The 23,870-nt window shown below is 40.7% G+C and overlaps 1 protein-coding gene across 6 annotated transcripts in view; it reads right to left on the bottom strand.

The window, feature by feature from the left end:
- sh3pxd2aa (SH3 and PX domains 2Aa) overlaps positions 1-23,870 on the bottom strand; it is a 117,343-nt gene that overhangs the window by 76,793 nt on the left and 16,680 nt on the right. For 5 of the 6 annotated variants that reach the window (XM_071504706.1, XM_071504707.1, XM_071504708.1 and 2 more), the window contains exons 3-4: positions 5,065-5,140; positions 2,111-2,187 (exon numbers count right to left, since the gene is read on the bottom strand). In XM_071504706.1, the coding sequence (XP_071360807.1) occupies positions 2,111-2,187; positions 5,065-5,140 (153 nt within the window). Of the gene's footprint in view, positions 1-2,110; positions 2,188-5,064; positions 5,141-13,575; positions 13,675-23,870 lie in introns of those variants that run through there. The other variant, XM_071504712.1, reaches the window with a different exon arrangement.

The raw sequence follows: 23,870 nt of genomic DNA, 5'->3' as shown, positions 1-23,870 counted from the left end.
ATATCTGATTTCCTTTACACTATCCATTAAAAAGGCTATTTGTAAATTTTCTCTGCCGTCGAACGTGGTTTCTTGACAGGAGCCGGTGACTGTCGCCCAACAAGAGCTTCGGCCAATATTGCACTGACAAAACAAGAGGTTACAATACACCCAATGGTGTTAGCCGGTTAGCATGCTAACTTCAGCAGAAGAGACAAGAGTTCAGATTGGCATTGCTTTCTGCCACTGGAGATAGGTCTTGGTGAGTAAAGGATGAAGTTTGATAATGAACTCACAACATTTCTTCTAGACTGGTAAGTAGCTATTAATGCTAACACTAGCTATGTAGCAACACCAAAACTTAGAAATAGCTCCTTTAAGAGCAATTGTTCTTTTTGTACACTTTTGTACACTCATATTTGAGTCTAATTAATTTGCCTAAAAAGAGACAAAAATATGATTTAAAAAAAGTTTAAGGCGAATTTGACTGGATTGAATGGCTTTTTTTGGCCACAATAATCTTGTAGTGGAAATCTGATATGTGGCAGCCCTAACATCAGTGAAGTGTTCACAGCTTGTTCCATCACCCCAAGAAGCCAAGCTGGTGCAGCTTTAAAGATTTTTTATTTCTTTAAATTTTTTTCTTAAAGTTTTGTGATTATATTACGGCTTTTGGCTTTTTTTGGGGAAAAAAAACAGTCTCAGGTGGATGATTATTTGTTTATATATCTACCTAAAGGCAATAAAACTATTGATCAGAGATAATAAATGCCACTCATTTCCAACCATCCATGCTCCACCATTCTCTTCCTGTATGTTCATTGACAAAACCAAACTACAGTTACCTCTACAAAGAGAGGATCATATGTCTGACTAACCATCCATATTTAATGATCTGGCTTACTCCCACCAAAGGTATATTTCATGTACAGTACCGACGTACTGAACCATGAACATGTGAGACAGCATATGAATAGTGTGGGCCTTTCATTTAAATCAGCGTGAGTCCAAGCTACCTTCATATTTCATTCATTGGATCCTATATTACTGAAAGAATCTTGTGGATGTGATTGAAGAGGACGTATCTGGCCATGCACCAAAAGCCGGCTGGACTCAGTATCCTGCATATCTCCAGAGAGCAGGTCCTTTGAGAACACTGGGTAATTACTCCGCCTCTCTGTTGTTTGCCTCATAAACAGGATGTAGGAAGTAAATAGCGCGACACACTCCACAGTGCCAAGCTAAAAAAACAGCAACCGTGAACATTAGACAGCTTCAGGTTATTTGGGTAATGAGGAAGTTGCTTCCCTTTTTACAAGGCTTTGCATGAACTAAGCTAAGGATCAGGTTCATTTCAGATGTGTATAATTGCTTTTGGTTTTTAAAGTTCTTTGGTCCTAATTACCAAGCTGATAGTGTAGCTAACCTTTCCTAATGCAGGCCAACAATACTGCTACCTAACTGTGTGTATAGAAACAAACATATTGGCTTTGTACCAAGAGGAAGGAAGGAAGGAAGTGGGGAAGGCATGACAAAGGAAAGGATCTGAATCCAGGATAAATAGAAAACTAATAAGAGAGAGAACAGGAAGTGATAAGGCGACTCTCTCTTGAACTAAAGAATGACAAAATGCCATTGCTTTCAAGGGTTTTTTTTAAAGGGAAGGGGATGCTAATTTGGGTGGCGAACTTTCTTTCCTAACTGTATCAAAAGAGGGATAACGTTGTTAGTGAATGGGACTTTGAAATAATGGAAGAGCTGAAAATCAGTTTCATGTTATGCAGTGACAGAGAAGTCTGATGCACAAGTAAGTCGCCCTGCTTCTCTGACAGTGGCACACATGAAAATAAACAAACCTGTAGTAGTAAAAGATCATAACACTTTCACACCAAGTCAAATCCTACACAGCCTCAAAACTGGTGTCAGAGCAGATTTCAGGCTCTCAGATGTCTCAGATGAGCACTACTAAAAGTTCCTCACTGTGAGCACAACTGTGTCTAAACATTATATCCCATGAGCAAAGCATTTGAAAGGACGGTATAGGCTGTGACTTCTGAACCCTCACAGGCTGGGGGACATTCCCCAGAGTCAGATGGGGAGCTGTAGGATGTTTACAATAAGGCCTCTTTACCCTGCAGTAGTCGTCGATGAAACGCAGTCGCTTCATGGCCACATCTCGCACATGACTCCTCCGGAACAGGATCTTGCCTGGAGGGAAGGAAAAGGAAAAAAAAATTAAATGAAGGAGAGGCAGACGGTGAAGGAAACAGAGGAAAGGTGTGATGACAGATGCAAAAGAAAATGAGACAAAACGCCAGGGAAAAGAGACAAGTAAGTATTTGACACATGCATACAGCCCCCACACCCCCACACCCCTACCCTCCAGAAATACCACGTGTAATACTCAAGCCTGCCAGGAGATGCCAGTAATGTACGATGGTGCTCCTTCAGGGCTCAACCAATCTCACTCCCACACTTAAGGCCCCAGCTGCCCCCTATGGATTCTATGACCTCTGCCTGTGACATGGCTTTCTAAATAATAAAATCGGATTTATGCACACATGGGTTTAGGCCCCCCTCTCATCCCACTCATGGGGAACATCCATACAGTCCAACTCCAAGGACCCCAACCCCTATACAAAATGTATGCATTTCAGCCTGTTACAAAAGTGTAAAATAATGAGCATTTCTTGTATAATCAGCTCTTTTGAAAGTCCTCTTTAAAGGGATATATATACATGTGATATGAGAAAAATAATCATACATATCAATCTTGTTGATGACTAACAATAAATACAAAAACAGTTCAAATATATTAGTGTTTTTGAGGATAACTGTTGAACTTGAACTGGTTATAGGACCTGCATCACCATTCTCCATGTTGGACGCTGCTCTCTTTTAAATGAGCATGTGGAATGAAGGTCAGACAAGACAAGCATCTCACTGGATGGTGACTGAATGTTATACTTTTTTTGGGGACAACTGTTGAAAAGAATCGAAGGGAAGTTTGGACCAGACTAGGTTTAGGTATTGTTTGAAATTCTTTGGTATCATTGCCAATTTGGTACCTGATTTTCTCAATCAATATCAAAACAATGCCTATTTCAAACTGTCCTAAATTGGAAAAACTGTGATTGAAAACAGGATCTGTCTGTTCTCATTATCTTCTTCAGTGAAGAAGATAATGAATCTGACTAGTCTTCAAAAGGGAGCTTTCTTACGAGACAGTTTCAAGCCAAAGCCTTTTCAGCTGGTACCAAAAAAGTATTGAGGTTTAATGCGCAGCCTTACATGGAGGCAAAGAAAGGCCACAACAATCAGATTTTTTTAAGCAACTGAATATTACTATTACAAACACTTATTTTGAAATGTAACCTCGTACTGAATACATAGTCTTGAAGTTTAAAAGGCACTTAACTTATAGCCTTACTTTGAATATTATCTATTGTAATGGATGTGGTTTGAATCCCTGCCTTTCAAATTACCAGATGATGATTCAGGTTTTTCAATTTCAGTGTCTTCAAATTGAAATTTAATCTTTTCATATTGGAATTGGTGTCTGATTTTCACTAGTTGGGCAGTGTGAGTTCTTTTTTTGACTAAAATTTAAAAATCAAAAATGACCATGTGGCCTGTCAAAGTGAAATATTTCAGTGCTTTAAGTCTTAAAAAGCATTTAAATTTCAACATTACCGTTCAGCAGAGATTAAAATTTATAACTATCTGTACAGTTACTTTGAAGATTCAAATATATGTTCAAATGTGCAATACCAAACTAGCAAAATTAAGTTGTTTCATCTGTTAATCACCTACCTTTACCTGAAATATTGTGCTGCAGTTTATTGGACTCCATAAGTGTCATACTGCAAGAGCAGAGACTTTTTTTCCTGAAACAAGACTAGGTCAAAACCAAGTGAATGGCTGGATCATGTGTTGTCAACATGTGAAATTGAGGAGTTGAGTTGAAAACTGTTGTGGTGCAGCTGTTCCACAATATCAGTGACTCTCTTCCCCAGAAAGTAGCTAATGTTTGTCCAAAAAGTCACTAGATTTATTGAAAGGTGTAAAAGAAATCACTAAAGGGGTCTGAAAAGTTGTTAACTCTAGTGACAAAGGCAATACTGCCTGTAAACACCCTCCTGACATAATAGAAACTGTTTGCGCCAATTCATTTTGAAAGAGCAACACAGCCAATGGGGAAAGTCCAACACTCAGCCAGCTCACCAGTGGTGACAGTTAATAAAGTTTGCATCTGGTGCCACAAGCTTAATAGGAAAGAGTAGACGGATGTTTGGTTGGCTTCCAAAGTGGTTTTGTTCGTAAATGTGTGAGACTGAAAGACTCAAAGGAGGAGGAGGGTTTAGGCGTAGAAAACATTTACAGTAGTACTCCCCTCTGTTGCTGTTAACAGACAGGAGCATTTTACTCCCTAAGCACAAATGAATCTACAGAAATCTGCATGACAAACATACAGCTGTACACAACCCATATATATATACACTTGACATCAGTGTGATTAGCAGAATCACTGTCAGCCCTTCTGCCCTACACACTGGACTGCGACAAACACCGTCATCAATCAACGCCACACTGTGTTGTAGGTCGCCACGAACCTGAAAGTCAGGCGACAACTTACAGCACAAGAGACAAGTATGTGTGGCGCACCTCGAATCAATACTGGGACACATACACACGCACAAATATATCCATACATTCAATGATGAAATACATACATAGCCAGAAGGTCAATTCAAAAATGTCACGAAAACAGAAACACAATAAAGTCATGCAAAGAGCTGAGATTTAAAAGTCAGGTGACACCTTGTCAGGAGTAACACAGTAACATACACAGCTACAGCATGGTCCAAAAGTCTGAAACCGTTTTCCCATTTCAGTGAATGGGAAAGGCGTATGCAAACACACACATATATGCACACACACACACACACACACACACACACACACACACATGTACCACAGGCAGGCATCAGTAACCAGCTCATATTGATGCCCCATGAGTGCCAGTCATACATTATTAATATGTGAGCCTGTTCAGATAACTGCAGCTCAGAAGCAAGCTATTACCTGGGAGAAATGGGATGATCCGCTTCTTTGGGTCTTTCTGCCCTCCCTCAATTGGGAACTTGTCAAGTATCTGCATCTGCAGAGGGAAGACGGGAAAAAACTGTTAAAGTTTTGTGGCTTTAAGTTTTATGTTCAACATTTTTGGTAACATGTTTTTGAACAGTGAGATCAATAGTCAAAATCAAACCCACGTCTCACATGCTAAGTAGAGCTGGAGCCAGGATGCAGTTCGTTAGAAAGCTAGCCCAGCTCTTTTTAAAGTTCAAAAACATGTCTACCAGGAGTGCTGGGCGATAGCTCAAGCATGGTTAGGTTTTTGTTGAGCTTAAAGCTAAATTTTCATTGGTTAGCTAACACTGACACCGGGACAAAACAAAGCTAACACCTTCCTCTGCTTTCAGTATTTATGCTAAGCTAAGCTAACTAGCTAGTCTAGCTTTATACTTGACACACAGACATAACAGCAACATTAATCTTCTCATTCTAATCATGGAAGAGAATTTGCATTTTCCGCTTGATGTGCATAGGTAAATAGCTAGCTTGGTTGCGGTGACTGCACACAGCACTCTCATCCTCTGAACAACGCCCAGCTAATTCCTTAATGTAAGCTTACCAGTGGCTATTAGCTAGCTAAGAACAAACGAAATGCAATAAAACAACTTTGGAGGAAGGCGGAGGGGCATTTCTCCTTGTTAAGTAAAGTCTAATTGCTTTCCATTGACACCAAGCTAACATTTCCTACTGAACTGATAGCAACCCTCCTGTCCTGTCCAACTCTTAATTCTCGTTAGTGAAAAATCACATTATTGTAACACATTCATGAGTTACTGCCCGACACTTTTTTGGACAGACCCAGACTAGCAACAACAGTCTTAAAGCTAAGCTAGTTAGCACGCCATCTTCATGCTTAATGCACAGACTAGAAATGTATGTTCCAGATCCGCTTATTTCACTCTCAAAGAGAAAGCCATATTTGATGCACAACTTACTTCAGTTGGTGTAATATATGACAAATATGGTTCCCATTTTTCACTAGGAAACATCAAGTATCTTTTCCCTTCAAAGTGGATGAGAAGCATTTTGGGGGGTGACACCCCTCATATGCACGTAATCCCACATAAGCGTATCACACACATCCTAAAAATCAAATCCTGTCCACATATTTCGGTGAGCTGAGGGGTTCACAGGAGTCAAACAAGCTCCGATTTATTCATAAAGAAAGGCGACACAAACATGGTGAGAGGAGAAGTGCTGACACTGAAGTTAGAGGTGCGGGCAGAAAGAAAGGGGATGAGGGAGGATGGAGAGAAAGGGAGGGAGAAGGTAGAGACAAAGCACGGAAAATAAAAAAAAAGAGGCACAGAGAGAAAGAGAGATGCAGCAGAGGGCAGGGGGAGTAGATGAGTGTGTCAGCCCTATTGTGTTTACCCAGTTTCACCCTTCAAATAAATCATTCAAGAGAGGGATTAGAGAGAAAGTAACAGCAAAGCAGAGGAGAGAGGAGAGGGGGCTAGCAGATATACTGTACAGCACTGCAGCAAACTGTTTCCTACAGTAATCAGAGATGGAGAGGAGGTGATGAAGAAAGTGCATGTGTATAAGCTTGCATGCGTAGGGGGATAGAAGTCCAGGAAGGAATATAATTAAAGGAAAGAAGAGAGAGGAGACATCAGTTGTGTCTGTATCTGATGGCCAGGGGCTGAAAGATACCCTGGGGAACAACGTGTGCAAACAGACTGGTTGGGCTCCGGATGCATGGAGACACATTCTCTCAAACGCCCAGTGCACCCTCCTGACACATTGTCTGTCAATCTGCATCCACCTTTTTAATGAACTCTGTCTTTTTTTTTGCCTGGTTCCACTTGCAACACTGCTAGCAAGATTTTTTCTTGAGCTGCCTGATTTCCGCATCCATACATTAACATCAACTGCTGCGACAGCACAAGGCTTGTAGCAGACCCAGCTGTTTGGGGACCCCTCCCATGCTGCCTATAGGACGAAAAAAATCCTGCTGAATACAATCTGAATCCACTCTGAGAGACACAGTGATGGATGGACAACAGACAAGCATGGACTGAACATTTAGTGCAGAAGCAGGTGCGGAACTTGCGGCACATATTTAAAATGTGACTGCAAAAGTGAAAGGTGAGGTAAAATGAGATCAGTAAAAAGTCAAAGCTAAAGAGCATGTGGTCGGGCAAGCATATACTATATATGGGTGTATGTGTTCATGTATGTGTAGGTGCAAGAACTGGAAAGGACAGTAACACCTCTAAGGCTTGACATGTCAGGTCTTGGCTAATGTCATCTTCAGTCAACTGACTTTTTCATCAGCTCCTTTTACTCCAGATCTCAACACTAAAGCCCCATTCATTCATAAACTACCCGTCTAAAATGGCCCACTTGGATGAAGATCAGCTCTTTATTTAAAACAGTCTCTGTTTGGATGAAGCTCGTCTGTCACTGCTAACAGATTATTGGCAGGAGGAGGTGTGCTCACATCCCGCAAGGAATTGTGGGAATCACAGAGAGAGAAAATGGTGAGAACAGGTGGGACGGGGGGGGGGATCAGGTGACAGAGCCTGTGACATGACTGCTATTTTGCATGCATGCATACCCACTGCTCACTGTATATCCTCAGTATAACTTCCTTTCACTTGTAATATGAAAAACACACACACCATGGTAATACTCCATTCCTAGGATGTCAAAAGAGAAAGCAAAGCAAAAAAAAAAAAAAAAAAAACACTCATGCCAAACCATTGCTCCACTTCCCAGACTTCACTTCACTGTCTCCTTGGTAACCAGCACAGAGAGTGCGAAGAAGAGTTGTGAAGGGACATGATTGGATGATGCTGTGCAGCACTGGACCACTGGTGTAAATGTTGGGAGTCAGGTAATAAAAAAAAATAAAAAAAAAGCAAGAAGACGAGGTTCTTTTATCTCTTGTCAGAGCGAGTACAGATTAGTATGACGTAATGTTTACTCTACTGCCCAATTCAAGCTCTTACACATTGCACCTTCAGGGAGATCAGGATTTCTTTTTTTGTTCAAGCTGATTCAAGTGCTGGACTACATTGTTCTGGCTTAGAGTATTCTTTTAAAACCTTAAAAAGGAAATGTAGGAAAATGTAATATAGCCAAAATCAAATAATAATTAATAAAAGGAAGAAAAGTCAGTGTCTTCGTGTGCATATTTGATACCAAAATGTGACAAGGTCGATATTTCTGTGGTCTCATCCTTACATTTTTGGTTCTTGGACATTAATCTAGTCACAATCAAAGGTATGTTGTAGAACACACTTCAGAAATTTTAACCCAACCCAAATCATACCCTTGAAAAACCTACTGAAACCCAACTGAGATATTAACAATTAACAAAACAAGAGACCCAATCTAAAAGAGATCTAAGGATATTCTGACCTGGCTGTTCACCCAAATACACCCAAATAGGGATAAACACCTACATATATATATATATATATATATATATATATACAACACCAATATTGGCAGTATCATGATGTGCCAGCAGTTAATTCAGGACAACGAAAGCCTAAAAGACAATTTATAGCAAATTGTTACACAGTTAGATTGATCAGAAAAGAGAGACAGATGTCTGTTGTTTGTGGGAGCTCACACACAATCCAAGCAGCGACTGGGATTCTGCCGAGAGTAAATCCCCTATTAATAAATGTAGATAACACAAATCTTAGGTAATATCAACAATAGCAGAATGATTGTGAAGTATATTAGAAACAGCTGATGTCAATCAGCCAGTGCACTTCACTTCACTTCATTTGTTCTGCCTGAACTAATGTTATGCTTCATTTAATGAGCAGCCACCATCAAAAAGAGCAGCCATACATTTATTTTCACTGACACCCTCCATCTCGCCTCACAAAACCCACTTGTGTTTTTGTGATGATTATGTCACACCACATGATCAGAGCTGACAGAGTCACACACATATCCATTTGGGTAGTAGACATACTGACAAACAGACCTGAGACCCAAAGGATTACTACAGTGCTCTACCCAACCCAGTTAGACTCAATGTGATTTGGGCCTGACCCTAATTAGGTCCCAAGTCGGCTCCTGGATCATAGCAATTGGCCTCTCGTCTGCAACTACTAATTATTATTATTTTCAATAATGACTGATTTGTTGATTCATTTTCATATTTACTAATTAATTTTTCAATTTATAAAAGAACCTAAGGAGGTGTCTTCAAATGGCTTTTGTCCAACTGACACATTAAACCCACCAATATTAAATTAACAATGATATCAAACAGAGAGAAGCAGCAGGTCTTCACATTTAAAAGCGCTAGAACAATCAGTTCTCAAAATTGTTGAACGAGCTGTCTGTTGATCACGTTGTCAATTGATCACCTTATTGTTTAAGCAAATGCCTTGGGTCAAATTTGAGCCTATTCTTAGCAAACAAAGCCAGATACAATTCTTGTTTCCAAAACATGTTGTACTTTGTATGAGAGCATTTAAACGTACAGTCTGTAACTTCTGCCTCTAGAGGTCTCTCCATCAAAACAATGACAAAAGGCAAAAGACGAAGAGATTTTTACCAGCAGCCAAATATCCACAGAGGTCCCCTCTTCCCCATAACAAACAAACCAGGAGATTAAAATTGGTAAAAATACTGAATAATAATAGAACCTTTTCAAAAATCAGACACAAGACACAGGACGTCTTGGAGCAGCTGGGAGCTCAGCTGCCTAACATTTGCTCAGCTCTTTTCTCTGACAACTCATGATCCAGACGTCTGATGAATAAAATGATCTTGTTAAACTATATAGCTGAAAATGACCAAGGAGTAAAATATGTATCTTAAGAATGTGGCTTAAAACTGGATAAAAGAAATATTTGGACGTCACTGACAGGCAGCCAAATGAAACAAACGTTACCATGATTAAAATCACATATTTCTCGTGGCTTGACAATTGATGTAAACATTTGGGACAATGTAAGTGCACAACTCAAAAAAATATATGACTAGTCATTTTATTGTGGGAAAATTACACATTATATCTTTTAGCTAATTAACACCACTTCCACCACAGTATAATCAACAAATTTGCACTTCATTTGAGCTTCAGTTGCAGTAATTTGAAACATGCAGATACAGAGGAAGAACTGACACCAGGGCTGAACAGTGTTGTGCTGTGCTCAGAATGAGTCTTAACAACAGCTCCGTCTTCATATCATGCACTTGTGCTAAGAATAGAGCCTCCATATAAGGCACTGTGAGAGTCAGTTGGCATAAACTTGGGGGATGCCATACTGTTAGTGTGAAGTGAATTGATGCCTCACTTCCTGTTAGTGGTCATGTGACTGCAAGGGTTTACCCCAGGCTTCACAGTAGTGGAATGGAATGGAAATAAACACACATGCACTGAACCTCTGGAGCAACTCATGACCGGCATGACAAGGTAGCCATGTGATCTATGAGACATTTCCACGGCAACATGGTAATAGTGAGGGAGACCACAGACTCAGCATACTCATCCTCACTGGTCTGAAGGGAAGAAGTGATCAGGTCATTGCTCTTGCTGTTCCACTTGTGCCTGTGAGCACACACAAAGTTAATGATAAAGCCAAAACATATTCTGTCTCCTTGATCTAAACATGTTGTTTCCTCTCACTTACTACTACCATCAAATTGCTCCTTCTCCCTCTCTCTCAACACCCCTCTTTCTCTCTGAGGAGCACAACCCCAAGATGAAAAATTTCACTCAAATCTTCGACATGGACAAGAAAAATACAGAGATTGAGTCTGTCTATAGATCCAACTTTACTTTCTCTAACAGCTCAAAACCTAGAGACAGCAGGATGGAAACTAATGGTACAGATGAATCAAGTCTGAACATGCATTAGCAGCCAGCAGTATTCAGTTTCAGAGAGACAGATGTCTGAGATGAGCTTGAGGGGGGAAGGCGTTCCTTTCCAGCCACAATCACTCACAGTTGTGCCTCTAAATATAAACTGGCACCCTGGCACCAGATCTGGACAAATCACTGCCCATGGCTGGCACATTATATATGGATGGAACTTGATCTCCTGGTATCCTGCAATGGTTTTTATGCAGTGAATGCATATGTGGGAGTGGAGTGGGCGTTGGATTTGTCTAAAGGTTTGAGTTGTCAACATTGTGGGGTGTTAGGCCCCATGTGGCGAGCCAGGCCCCCCTTTGTTTCAATAAGACAACAGGTGTGGGGATGTGGTTACTCCTGCCTCTTCACAGTCGCTCATTTGTCACTCCACAGTCTCAGGCTCCAGAGACTTTGGAAAAGGCTTCTGGGATGGGCTCTGACTCAGAAAGACCCTTAATATAATGGGATCCCGTTTTCTCAAGGGGCTGAACCAGAATTCCATCTTATGTCAAAACATGGTGACATCTGTAGACATATGAGTGACATGAATCAGATGGTTTCAAATCAATATGAACGCTTCCTTTCAGTGTTGTGGAGAAGGGTGAGGTTGTTGGGTTACATTTAAGAGCTGCAACTAACAATTCCTTCCATTACTGATTAATCTGTTGATTGTCTGTTACAACTAAATGAAAAAGGTACTCTAAAAAGGTCCAAGGTAACATCTTCAAATTGCTTTTTTGCCCAAACAGGGCCCCAAACCAAAAGAAACTCAATTTTACAATGACATAAAATAGTGAAAAGCAGCCAATCTTCACTTTTTAGAGGCTGGAACCCAAACATTTCTCCTTGATAAATGACTCTACTGTGTCTAAACCTGCCTCCAAACAGTAATTCAGGTAAGACAACTGCACACAAAACCTGAACTTAAGTTACATAAAAAGAAAAAGAAAGAAAAAAGGCATAGGGGTACATAAATACACAAATATGAACATATTTAGTCAGTGGTTATAGGGAATAATCTATTAGGGGGAAAAAATTGAGTTTATTATTCTTTTTGTTGTTTAATAAACTGAGTGACTTGATTCGAGAATTCGAGAAGAGAAAAGGTGAACATTTGGGAATTGGTTTGGCAAATTTCTGTTTGTTGATGAATACTTTTGCGTTCACCGTCATTTTTGTTATCATATCACAAATAATGGTTAAAGGAGTAGAGAGAATTAGCAGCCTCAATACGGTGAGACTCTAGATCTTTTGAGAACTTTTGGGATATTTCACACTAAAAAAAATGGATGAGAAATTCTTTCTAAATCAAGTTTGCAAAAGGTACAAGTGGTATCAATATCTGAAAATTTAGCAATACGATAACTATTAGGGTATATGTTACACAAAATTTGAAAATGAACTTCCTTAGCCTTGTTTGATATACAATATATATCAGGTAAAAGCCAAGCCCTTCTCCTGTTTATGTTTTCAATTGGATCTTCAGAAAGACTTGCGTCTACATTATGAATATAGTTACTAATGATGGCTTTAACAATGACCTCACTCATTGAATATGTGGCCCTTCCTGTGTGACATAAAACTTGAAATTTATAGTAGTAGTAATTTCTACTGCCTTTGCAAAGGCTTTCAGGAAAGGTCTGAATAATATACAACAACTGTAAGAAACCTTGGATTTATTTTCTGTTAATCAACTAATCATTTCAGCAGCATTATTTTTAATCACCAGTTTGATATTGTCTTTCTGTCTGTAGGATAAAAATGAAAAATGGCAGTGGGAGATGCTGATGAATGACTTTTAGAGAGGCTGCATAATTTAAATTCATCCGAGTGTTCACACTGAAACAAATTAAACACTCTGAGCTGGTTTGCCAAATGTGTCAGTTGTGTTAACATCGTGCCAGAGCAAAAAACCTCGCCTGCTGGAGGGGAACCTTGGCAGGCAAATGCAGACTTTTCTAAACACTGGAACAATCCATATGTCCCTCTCTCTCCCCCCATCTCCCAAGTTGAGCGGAGGTAGTGATGTAGTGAAGTTCAGACACCTGGATGCTTTATGCACAAAAATCAATAAAACATTTTTGAAAAATAAATGAATCAAAGACATAAAACAGCATACATATCCAACAGCTATGAGAAAACCGTGAAGATAGAAGAGGTCCAGTGGGCAAACCAAGGTAGAGGAGAATAAAAAATGAGCAGGCATTTGCTTTTCAGCTCACACATTGCCGTTTACAGGATTTAAGATGACTATTTATTTTTAGTTCACAATAAATTGCAGTTTTGAAGGCATGAGAAACAAGAACGGGGCCAATCCTTCAATAAAGTAGCCAATCATCTTATTCTGTGAGCTTTGTGCTCCAAGTTTAACCTCCCCTCGTTTTTAATAGAATCACTGGCTAAATGTTCCAGTGGCATTTTCAGGCCATTTACCGCCTCAGCTGCTCCGACGGCTGAGCTCTGCCCGAGCAACTGAACAACAGCCTTGCTCTCCAAAGCAGCGGCAACCTCAGCGTGAGGAAAAGAACAGTGTCAGCTTACACACTGACTCCTTTAGTTTGGGTTAAGTAAGTAGGCCAGCCAACTCAAAGTTCACTACAAGGCAGAGAGGAGGTTCTCACCTGCACCAGGGTTCAGCGCCAACAGAGTACCGTAGGACCTAATTTAGCCATGCTGACAACACTCAAGAGTTTCCATCCTGACAGCCAGGACAAACCCTGGGCAATCTGGCCAAACCACAGTCTCTCCCAGATGGGGTGAACTGGATGGCAATGCCCTCCCTGTGTGTGTGAAATGTGTGTGTGTGTGTGTGTGTGTGTGTGTGTGTGTGTGTGTGTGTTGGTGATCAGTGAACTCCACAGCCCTCACTTTTAAGGGCGTGGAAGGTAAATGAGCAGTGAGGTTTGGAATATAACCATGAGTGGGTTGAAGCATGAAAGAGAGAGACAAAAAACACTGGAAACAAGTGAGAAAAACCAGTAAGGAGGAAAATATGAATTCAAATAGTTGCTTTTCCTTGTCATGTCATGAAGTTCTTTAATGACAAGAAAACTAGAGCAAGGTTGAAAGTCTTTTTTACTGATTTAAAAAATTCTCTGCCGTTGGTTATCTTTGATTGTCGTCAGCTAAGTTTTCAAGTTTGTAAAATGTGGGCTGTGTCCATCCAAAGTTGACTGATTTTAAAAATGGTTTTGACATCTGAAAAAGTAGGCGTTCACACTGCCGTACTCACAACTTTTTTATTTGTCTATACCAAATAAACTGAGCCCCACCGGGTATTAACATTTGTCTCATTTGATATCTAATCACTCACGCCTCATAGTTTCACCTTAGTTCTGCTAACCAGCTAGCGAGCCTGTTAGGTAGCATTTGCTCACAATAAATGCCAGTTGTTGTAGTTTTAGGATTGCAGGATCCAAATGGACACAGGTGAAACACATCAGGGTGAGGCAATCAATCACAAAAGCAGGAAAACTTGACAAAGACAGGAGTTAAAACAACCGGACACAGGTAAGGTAATATCATAATAAAACAGGAAATAATAAAGAAGTCCGAACAAAGTCACTCACAGAGGTGAATCATAACGCCAGTAACCTGGAGTACTGTCCTTAGCAATGAGGTTTCATAAATACATAATTAAATGGGTAAATAATGTTCAGATTAACTTTTTGGTAGCTGTATTGCCTAAATGCAAGACCACTACTGGAGGCCTAGCATCAGAAGTCTACTGTAGATAATGGCTGTGGTCACCTACTGGCGTACTATTTCATGCTAAGTGTGACGTCAAAATAAATATGTAGTGCGTTCCATCTGCATATTATGGGGATTTTGTGTACGCGATAAATGTGTACTAGATTAGCAAGAATTTTTGAGTATGCCCCACGAGCATACTGGACATACTCAACTGCCACATAATGCATTGCATCCCTTCAGACTGGCAGAGGGTCCTGGCACCAGCCAGCAACAGCACGTGTACAAATGTGAGCAACTATATTACTTGTATGGCTTGTATGTGGTCAAATAATATTTGAATGACATGATTTTAATTCATAATCAACATATCTTTATTTTTATTGAAATTGTATTTAACACTCCACTGCACTGTTAGCCTACATGCTTATTTAGCATAAAGGTTAGCGAGTTGGCTAATAACACTGTAGTTACAATTGAGCTGTCAATGTGGACGTATGATGAGCAACCATGATTAGTACGCCATAGGTTGTTTAATCAAGGGACTGATGAAGACACTGAGGGCCTCATAAAATGGAGAGAAAAGAATGAGGATCAGTTCACAGGCAGTAGAACTGCTGCCACCAAAGGCATTAACTTTAAAGTGTTGTATTTTTCATTTGCATAGCATCTTGTACGTTCTGTTATATTTTGCAACTGATGATGATGATGCATGGCTGAAAACCAGTGTATTGACTCACTGTTCTGCACTCCTGAGATGTAAAATTGTACATATTTTGCTGGTGACTAGCTGCATTAGTCATTAAGGCATCATTGCAATGACTATTATGTATGACTATCACATTTTTGTGCAAATGCTTATCCTCTTTCAAAAGTTTAGACCAATTTGACCAATGTTATGCTTGTAGAAGGACCATGGCCTGCAGGAAACGGTGGAGGCTGGGTGGGCCAAGAAAAGTGGGAGAATTTAAAGCAAAGATAAAAGGTGAGTTGAAGTATTGAAAGTACTATGTTTACATTTAGTACCAAAGAAATGTAATGATGATGATGTTCACTTTCATTAAAATAATGACAGTTTATCTGACCCACAGAAGAGCAGGTACCACACAGAATTACAACTACCACAACATTTGTTGAGCAAATACAAAGACCAAATTAGAAATGCAACATGAAACTGTATATCAACTGTCAACCAAAAAGCCAGAAATACTGTGCTGCTAAAACAGCCATGCATTTTTTTTGTGTTACATCATTTGGAAAAAAATGAATCCCATAGGGGTCACCCTCTAGATGCTAACTTTCTGTGGAAGTGGTACTGTGGTCTGCTAAAGGGCTTTAATCTGAAGGTCTTTTATTTCCTCTAAAGCTTCTCCTGAGTCTATACTATAAAATGTAATCTGACTGAGATGGAGAGGCCCCAGAGGGAAAAATACATCATTGTCTAAAAGAAAGACTGTGTGGGTAATCAGGAGAAATGCCAGTAATGCATTACACATACACCCAAGTACACATGTACACATATGCAACCACTCCTACAGACACACTAACAAGTAAAATGCATGCCTGCAAAACTACCTAACACAGAAACCCATTAGAAGAACTTCTGTAGCCTGTATAGGGTGAGGGTGGTAGGGCGGGAGATGGGCAAGGCTTTCTGCAGAGAGACAGAGACAGAAGAGAGAGGGGAGAGAAGAGAGGAGAGAGAGAGAGAGAGATATATGTGAGCAGTGAGGGAAGAGAGATAGGGTGAGAAATGAGATATGAATGTGAAAGTGAGTGAGTTAGTGGGGAAGATGTGAAACATCGGGTGTGTGAAAGGGAGGCAAAAACAAATAAAAGACTGTGTCAGCAGAAAGAGGCGATTGACACCTGGGTTTTACTTTGAATTTCAGTGGGAACTCTCATCTCTTATCTCTGTGTGTCTTTATCTGGGATTTGTCTTTTTCTCTTCCTGTGCCTGACTAGGTGGCATTAAAGGCCTGTGTCCAGTGTGTCGTGTCCTGTTTACCCAATTGCTATTCATTAACCTACAGACAGAGAGGTGAAGCAGGGCATCGGCTGGACTGGGACTGGCCATTGCCACCAATACTGTAGATAAGCAGTGTACGAATTTCAGTCCTGGGTTCTGCACTATCAGCGATAAACCTTTTGGAATGCCAGATAGGTGGTTTCAGGTATCAGTGAAACACAGCTAGTGTCAGATAGGTAAATAAACACGGGGAGGTTTGCTTGATTAACTCTAAAATGCATGGGATTTTCCTGGCATTGCCTTTTATCGTGTTAAGAGGCGAACAATGTATTCAGAGGGCACTTCTTAATAGACAATTGTATGAAGGGAAAATATTTTTGGACCTCCACAATAACATGTTTTTCACTCATTCTCAGAGGAGGACCTTTTTGTTATGTATGGGCATGATACAAATTCCTGTCAGATTTTAACCTGTTCCACTATTCATGTTATTCTGCCAAGCAGGAATCTACAGTACTGAAAAATGAAGCAAACACACAAGTGCCAAAAACTGCAGTTCCTCAAATAACCACTTGAGTCTGGCTCCAAAAGTGAGTCAATCACCATAGACTCCCAAGTTAAAATTTGCACCAAAAGCTACACCTAGTGACTATTAAGAAAAAAGAAATGTTGAAAGAACATGTGATCATTGTTGAACCATCAAGCAAATGGGAATTGATTTCATCAGCACATGTCAATATGACATTTTATATTCACAATTTTCTAGTGTTCAGGATATATAAAGTATTGCTCTTGTTCCTTGCCTTGTCCTTCCAGATTTGAGGATAACAAATAACTATGTGAATTCACTTCATACAGTTTCATATTCCTTTTTATCACATGTCACTGATAACATCTGTCCTTCAATCATTCAACAGAGCAAGCCGCTCTGCGCTCTCACAATATCCGGACATAGAAAAAAGACAACCCTGCCTTCTCTGAGCAGTACACACAGTAGGAGTATAAAATGAATACTGTGTGATTTATCAAACAGTGAACAAAGCGGAGGCTTAGCTAGAAATGTAATGAAAAAGAAGAAAACCTTGAGCAGCCTCTCTGTTTAAAGCTCAATGTGAGGCAGAGCTGCCAAAGATGTCTAAGACCACAAAGCCCTTACAAATTTTCATCGGCTTTCCTCCCCATCTCATTTGGGTGGAGAAGGCCTTGAGCTAAACAGTAACATGAGGACTGGCCAACCGAGCACAGAGAAAAAAAAACAAGACAGAGACGGAGGGAGAGCAATAGCAGACGTCTGTCAGCTGCCACATACATCTCCAGATAACAGGCAGCAGTGTAAACAGGAGAAACAAACAGGGGGAATGGGGAGAAGCTTTATATATGTATACTGCATCTGTTCAATATGTGGTCAAATACTGTGATCACCACAAAAGAAAGTCAGGGGAGGATGAATCAGAGATGGATGTAAGAGAGGATGGATATAAATGCATAGACATGCACAACCCTATTGTAAAAAACAGATGCTTAAACATACACTGACCTTTTAGGAGGTCTGCAAAAAAGCACATGAAAATGGAGAATAACTGACAGACACCTCTTCTTGAACTCCCAGCGTCTCTTCCTCTGCTGTTATGCCCTTACATGCAGATACTGTCAGTCACTGGGAGGGCCTTTCCACTTCAACACAAAGAACACAAGACCAGAGAGGAACTCCCAACTCCCCTCGTCTCCACACACTTCAGACCAACCTAAACATTCCATGTAAACATATGGGATCAATGTCGCAAAGGCTTCTAACTTGAAAGTGATCACAGTATCTATTCCGAGCAGCACGCTGTGGCTGTGGCCCATGCGTTTCGTACTGCTGACTGCTTGATGCTGTTGGTGAGCTAAGCACTGAAGCCAGGTCTGGTCTCAGCATAAATCATTCTGAGTAGGAGGCTTTGAGGTTTGCAATCTTGTAAAATACCAATGCATATCTGCATTGCTATGGATGTCCATGTCAAAGGCACATTTTCTTCAGGTGGTTTAAATGACATTGTCTAAGATTTGTGTCGGCAGAAGATGCTGGACTGTTGAATTAATGTGGAGCATTGAAAAGCCAATGTTCACTATTTTTGACTGCGAAGCATGAAACAGGCCCTGCACTCCAGTCCATTGACAAGGTTAATTGGAATATATCCATGAATAAACATCCTTCATTTTCTGCATAGAAATTTTTGAATCAGAAGCTCAGAGTGGGCTGCTCCACCATTGCCATCTCAGCAGCACCTCACTCCACCTAACTCTCTGCTAATCCAAAAATGGGCAAAGCGGTGGGGTGTGCATACCGGTTTGTGGCAAGCAAATGCTCACCCACCTGTCACTCGAAGTGGCAGGCCCACAATTATACATAAACTTAAACCTTAATAAAATGTAAATGGGTGAGATATACAAAAAATTCATCCCACGTACAGTTGCCACGGAGGAGGGAATTAGCTATACATACAAAACCCATTTTTATACCAGGCTGCAAACATGTTTATTTCAGCTGTAAAGTTGGGCATTTTAACATGGGAGTCTCTGGGGGATTGACTCGCATTTTGAGACACTCAAGTGGCCATCTGAGGAACTGCAGGTCGCCACTTGCTGTTTCCACTAGGGCTGCAACAATTCGTCGACGTTGTCAACAAAAATCGATAATAGAAATAGTCGACAATGAATTCCATTGTCGACTATTGTCGCCAGACGTGTTTTTCCAACAGAGTGAGGCATCTCACTTAATTACAATCGTGCACAGAAATGGCGGCGTCCAACACATCAGCTACGCGTACCAAAACTTCTAAAGTTTGGGAGCATTTTAGCCTAGATACCCATCTTTCTTGTGTTTATTATCATTTGCCACATAATTAAAGCAACTTCATGCTAAATTTAAGAAAAAATTAATAATTATCCAATCAGTCGACTGATCGTTTCAATAGTCAGTGACTAGTCGACTATTAAAATAGTCGTTAGTTGCAGCCATAGTTTCCACATCATGACACAAAGCAAAATTAGCACTGACTGGTAGTCATGTTTCTGGCCATTTGACAAATTTAAGTCAAATATTCAGTCGCCTTTTGGCTCCAATTCAGCTCCACCAACTCTTGAGGAAAACATCTAGCTCTTTAGCTGCTAAATGCATCACTGTGTTTAGTTGTCAATCTGTCTGTCTGCGGTTTGGTGCTTGGCAACAAGAAAAGAGTCAGTTTTTATTGGAGCTTTCCCGCTGAAAACAGCTACCTGCTGCTGAAAATGAGGTTAATATGAGTGGAGTTCCTGGGATGGAAAAGCAAAACAATGAGCTAAAACGTGCTAAAGGGATCCATAAAACTGAGGGGAACTGCAGAGCTGGGTGATCCTCTGTGGGTTCATCACTATGAGAAATCCCTTTCCCTGTACATATAATCATTTAAATCATTCTTGAGATAAAATGATTAGTGCTTACATTATCTCTCAACATACCTATTTTTACCCCCAACAAACAGGTTGCGTTTAGGGTCCCATACGTCTTTTTGTCAGCTAGGTTCATATTTTTGATGCAAATCCACAAAAGGATTTAAAACATTTCATATTTTTCCACAGTTTTTCTATTTTCTTATCTGCCCACTATCTGACACATCCCACGAGTCTCTTGTCTTTTGAAGCAGGTCCAGAGGCAGGATAAAAATTTCTGAATTTTTTTTTTACTCTTAAAATAACAGATTTAAATGTCTTTAATTTAGATTGTGCAGCCTTGGCACAGTATCACTTTTCTGGGCACTTTATAGTTTAATATGTTTATTTTGGCAACCAGTTTGGTTTTACAAGCCACTTTATCTTGCATTAGATTAACTGGCCTGCTGTGCCATATTTACTGTGGTTCTCAAAATGGTTTCAATTAGAAAATTTCTGAATTTCTCCAGAATAAGTTTTCTTCAGGTTTTCTCTTCTTCCTGAAAGTTTTCGAATCATTTCTTTTTCAATCAATTTATTACAGAACCTTAAGTTCCCTCTGTCAGCTCTCTCCATGTACTCTTCTCTCTATCCGTCTGTCTCTTCCCGCCTTCCCAGTCACTTTCCAGTCACACTGGTCTGTTTTTTGAACCATGCAAATGTCCCACAAACGAATGAACTGTGCTCATTCATCCTAAATTTAGCCCACTCTCCTGATCCCTTCACCATGGCTGTGGGAAACTCTGCATACTTTCCCCCCTCTGCCCTGAATCCAGTGAGGACCCGGCATGGGCCGTCCTGTCAAGTGCCCGATTGTAACTCATATGAACAGGTCCTGTGTTTGGTGTGTAGGTGTCCTTCCTCTGCCTCTCAGCAGGGCCTAAAAAGTATGTTTCCCGTCTCTTTTCTCTCTCACACACCCATAAATAAAATAAAACCGCCTTTTATCCTGGACCTGAAACAATGGGCCCCCTCATCCAGTTGAGTTACAGTACATCCACAGAACACCTCAAGGACAAAGAGACTGAGCTAGTGGCCTGGATATTCAGCAATTTATCCTCAAGGATGGCATGCCAATAATGCCTTGTGGTCTAGACATATGTTTCCATAAAACAGCCCACTTAGAGGTTGGAGATTCCCAATTCAGTGACCTTCCTTTTAAGCGCTCTGACCACAGCTACTGTATAATTTTCTGCACCGAATATAAGCTGCTGTTTGCCAAAAGCCTGCTGCTAGCATCCATAGAACTTCCATAAGGATTCAACATTGACCTTGAGATTGAGTCGCTGAGCAAACCAGACCAACATCCTCTACAGGTTCTTCAAACATACATGACACACAGTGAAAAATGGATGTCGGACACATGTAACTTTAAAACCTCCCCAAACTAAATATTCAGTTGAGACTCTTGCAAGGGCAGATTTGGAAAGCGAAAAGAGAGGGTTTGTGTATGCGTGCGTGGACAGAATACAAACCAAAGGCCCTCGAAAAAAAGCGTGAGTAAGAGCATATCCTTCTTTCAGATTGTGACGGCACCCAAGGACACCCAGAGCACATTCACCCACTCCTCAGAGGTTCATGAAAGACGCTTATGAAGGCCTCTTTGAAATAAGTGACCCTGAAGAGAAACCCACAATATCTTTCATTTCTTCCATTTGCATCATCTGTGTCGTCAACATCAACAGCCTGAATCTTAATCATCACTGCCACTGGTATTGCTGTCATTCTCATTATCATCATCACTTTCAAATCTTTCATCACTGTCCTCCTCTGCCTCATTATCACCATCACCATCATCATCCCACTCCAACTGCTTACTGCTCCTTTCCTCCCCAGCTCTCAGACCGACCTGTTCCTCTGCCTGGCCTTGATTTTTACCTCCCCTCTGACTGAATGACTGGGACGGCCTACTTCTGACAGGACACGCTGTTTGACTCACTAGTCAGGTCTGACTGAGACAAAACCACTTCAGTGTACAGCAGCCAGGGAGAGCCAGTCACATCCTGACGAGGAAGATGAGCTGTTCTTTGGTGGACAAACTGAAAAGAACAGATGGGAATAGGAACAGAAAATATGCAAGGGCGTGGAGATGGCTAATAGCAAATGCATGCAGTGTAATGAAGTGACATACTATGTATTGATGTTGCAGGTATGCGTATGTACAAGCCTCTGTCTGTTGTGATTTGTTTTTGTCTTCTTTGTTCCCTGTCTGTAATTGGGTCGATTGTTCAGGTAGAAAAAAAAAAAAAATCAAGCTCTGTTCCAGCACAACAGCTTTATCCTTCAAAAACAAACCATAAAATAAAGACCTAATGGAAGGACGATGGCAAAGTATGGCAGGAGGACTGCTGCTACTTTCTCCAAAAAGAAATGGACAGTGTGAAATCTAGCCCACTCTTAACAAAATAAAGGCACAGAGACAAGATAGCTCCCTGCAGGGCTATTCTGGCAACATTTTGCGTTACTAAGATATTCATTCTATTAGCTGTAATATGGCTCCTATTATTTGTGCCTTAACACATTCTCTACACGCTGGCTTCACACAAGCAGAAGCGCTTTGGAACTGAATGAAAAGTGACTGGATCCATTCAAAGTCCTAATTTTCCCGCACGTATTGGCACAGGTAAAGCACGTGAAAAGCTTTTTAAGAGTAACATTCATGTGTATCTAACATCAATGCATGTAAGTTTTACTGTCCATGCATTCAGCACAGAACATAAAGGCTGTGTCTACAATACTGTGTTTTAGTTCTAAAATACATCACTTCTGCCATGTTTACACCTGGCTCCACACTACTCCAGAGGATTCAAGCGCCTAAAACTTAGACTTTTGGAAACGCTGCTGACCTAATTCTAGTTTGAAAACTGCGGTTGTGTTGTAGTCTGAATGGGCAAAAGCGGAGTCCTTTGGAAACAATGACGTGGCCACACACAGTCGCTCCCTGAGTTGGACTTATCCGTCGCAAGTACCAGTGGTGAAAGCAACATGTATAACGAATTACAAGTGTCACTGACCTTGTTGTCTTTGCTAGCGGCTATTATGGAGTTCAGTTCTGCATTTTAAAGCTACAGCTGTCTTTGCTGTTCCTCGTTTGTCTTATTTTCTGCAACTAATCAACTGCAGAGTACACAGCCTGCTTCCTGATTACACCAGTTCATGCTTGCCTGAATACCTGAATGGTCATGCATGTATGCATTTTCAGGTGTGTTAGTATGGACAGAGACCATTTGTGATACAGAGTTAAAACATTAGTCTGGATGTTTTAAGATAAAAACGTATTAGTGTGGATGCAGCCAAAGAGTTGGTTTCTGATACAAAACCTAAACAAAGAGTAAAAGCAACATCTGTGGCCCCTCTCAACTTGACACCAGGCTAGAACCAAGACCAGCATGTTTCCTGGAAGACTGCTCTAGTTATTACTAGGAAATCGTCTCAGAATCTTCAGTGGTTTTTGCCGAAGCTTTGGTTAAGGCGCTCTCCAACAGTTTCAGAGCGGCCATCCATGTTTCTCTCCCCTGAGGGTTAGCAGGACTGCTGAGAGCAGCAGGGTCTCTGTACCAGATAAATGTTTGGACAGGAGAGGCTCCAGGTTGCTCTGAAAACAATGGGATCAAACAGGACCATCAAAGGCATCTAACACGATCAAAGGCTGGCAGGGAGAACTTTACTTGCAGTCCATATACCAGCAGAGATAGAGGATTAGTGAGTATTAGAAAGCCGGTCTGTCAGTATTGCCAGTGGTAGTTTTATTCATGAGTGTCACAGTGCAAATGGAAACATCAAAGAACCAAGCAAAGTAAGATGTGA

This window comes from Trachinotus anak, unplaced genomic scaffold, assembly GCF_046630095.1.
Source record: "Trachinotus anak isolate AG129_WGS33_773 ecotype Australia unplaced genomic scaffold, CSIRO_AGI_Tana_v1 ptg000019l, whole genome shotgun sequence".
NCBI lineage: Eukaryota > Metazoa > Chordata > Actinopteri > Carangiformes > Carangidae > Trachinotus > Trachinotus anak.
The sequence above is the reverse complement of the archived record's forward strand: the minus strand, read 5'-3'. Positions and strand labels throughout refer to the sequence as shown.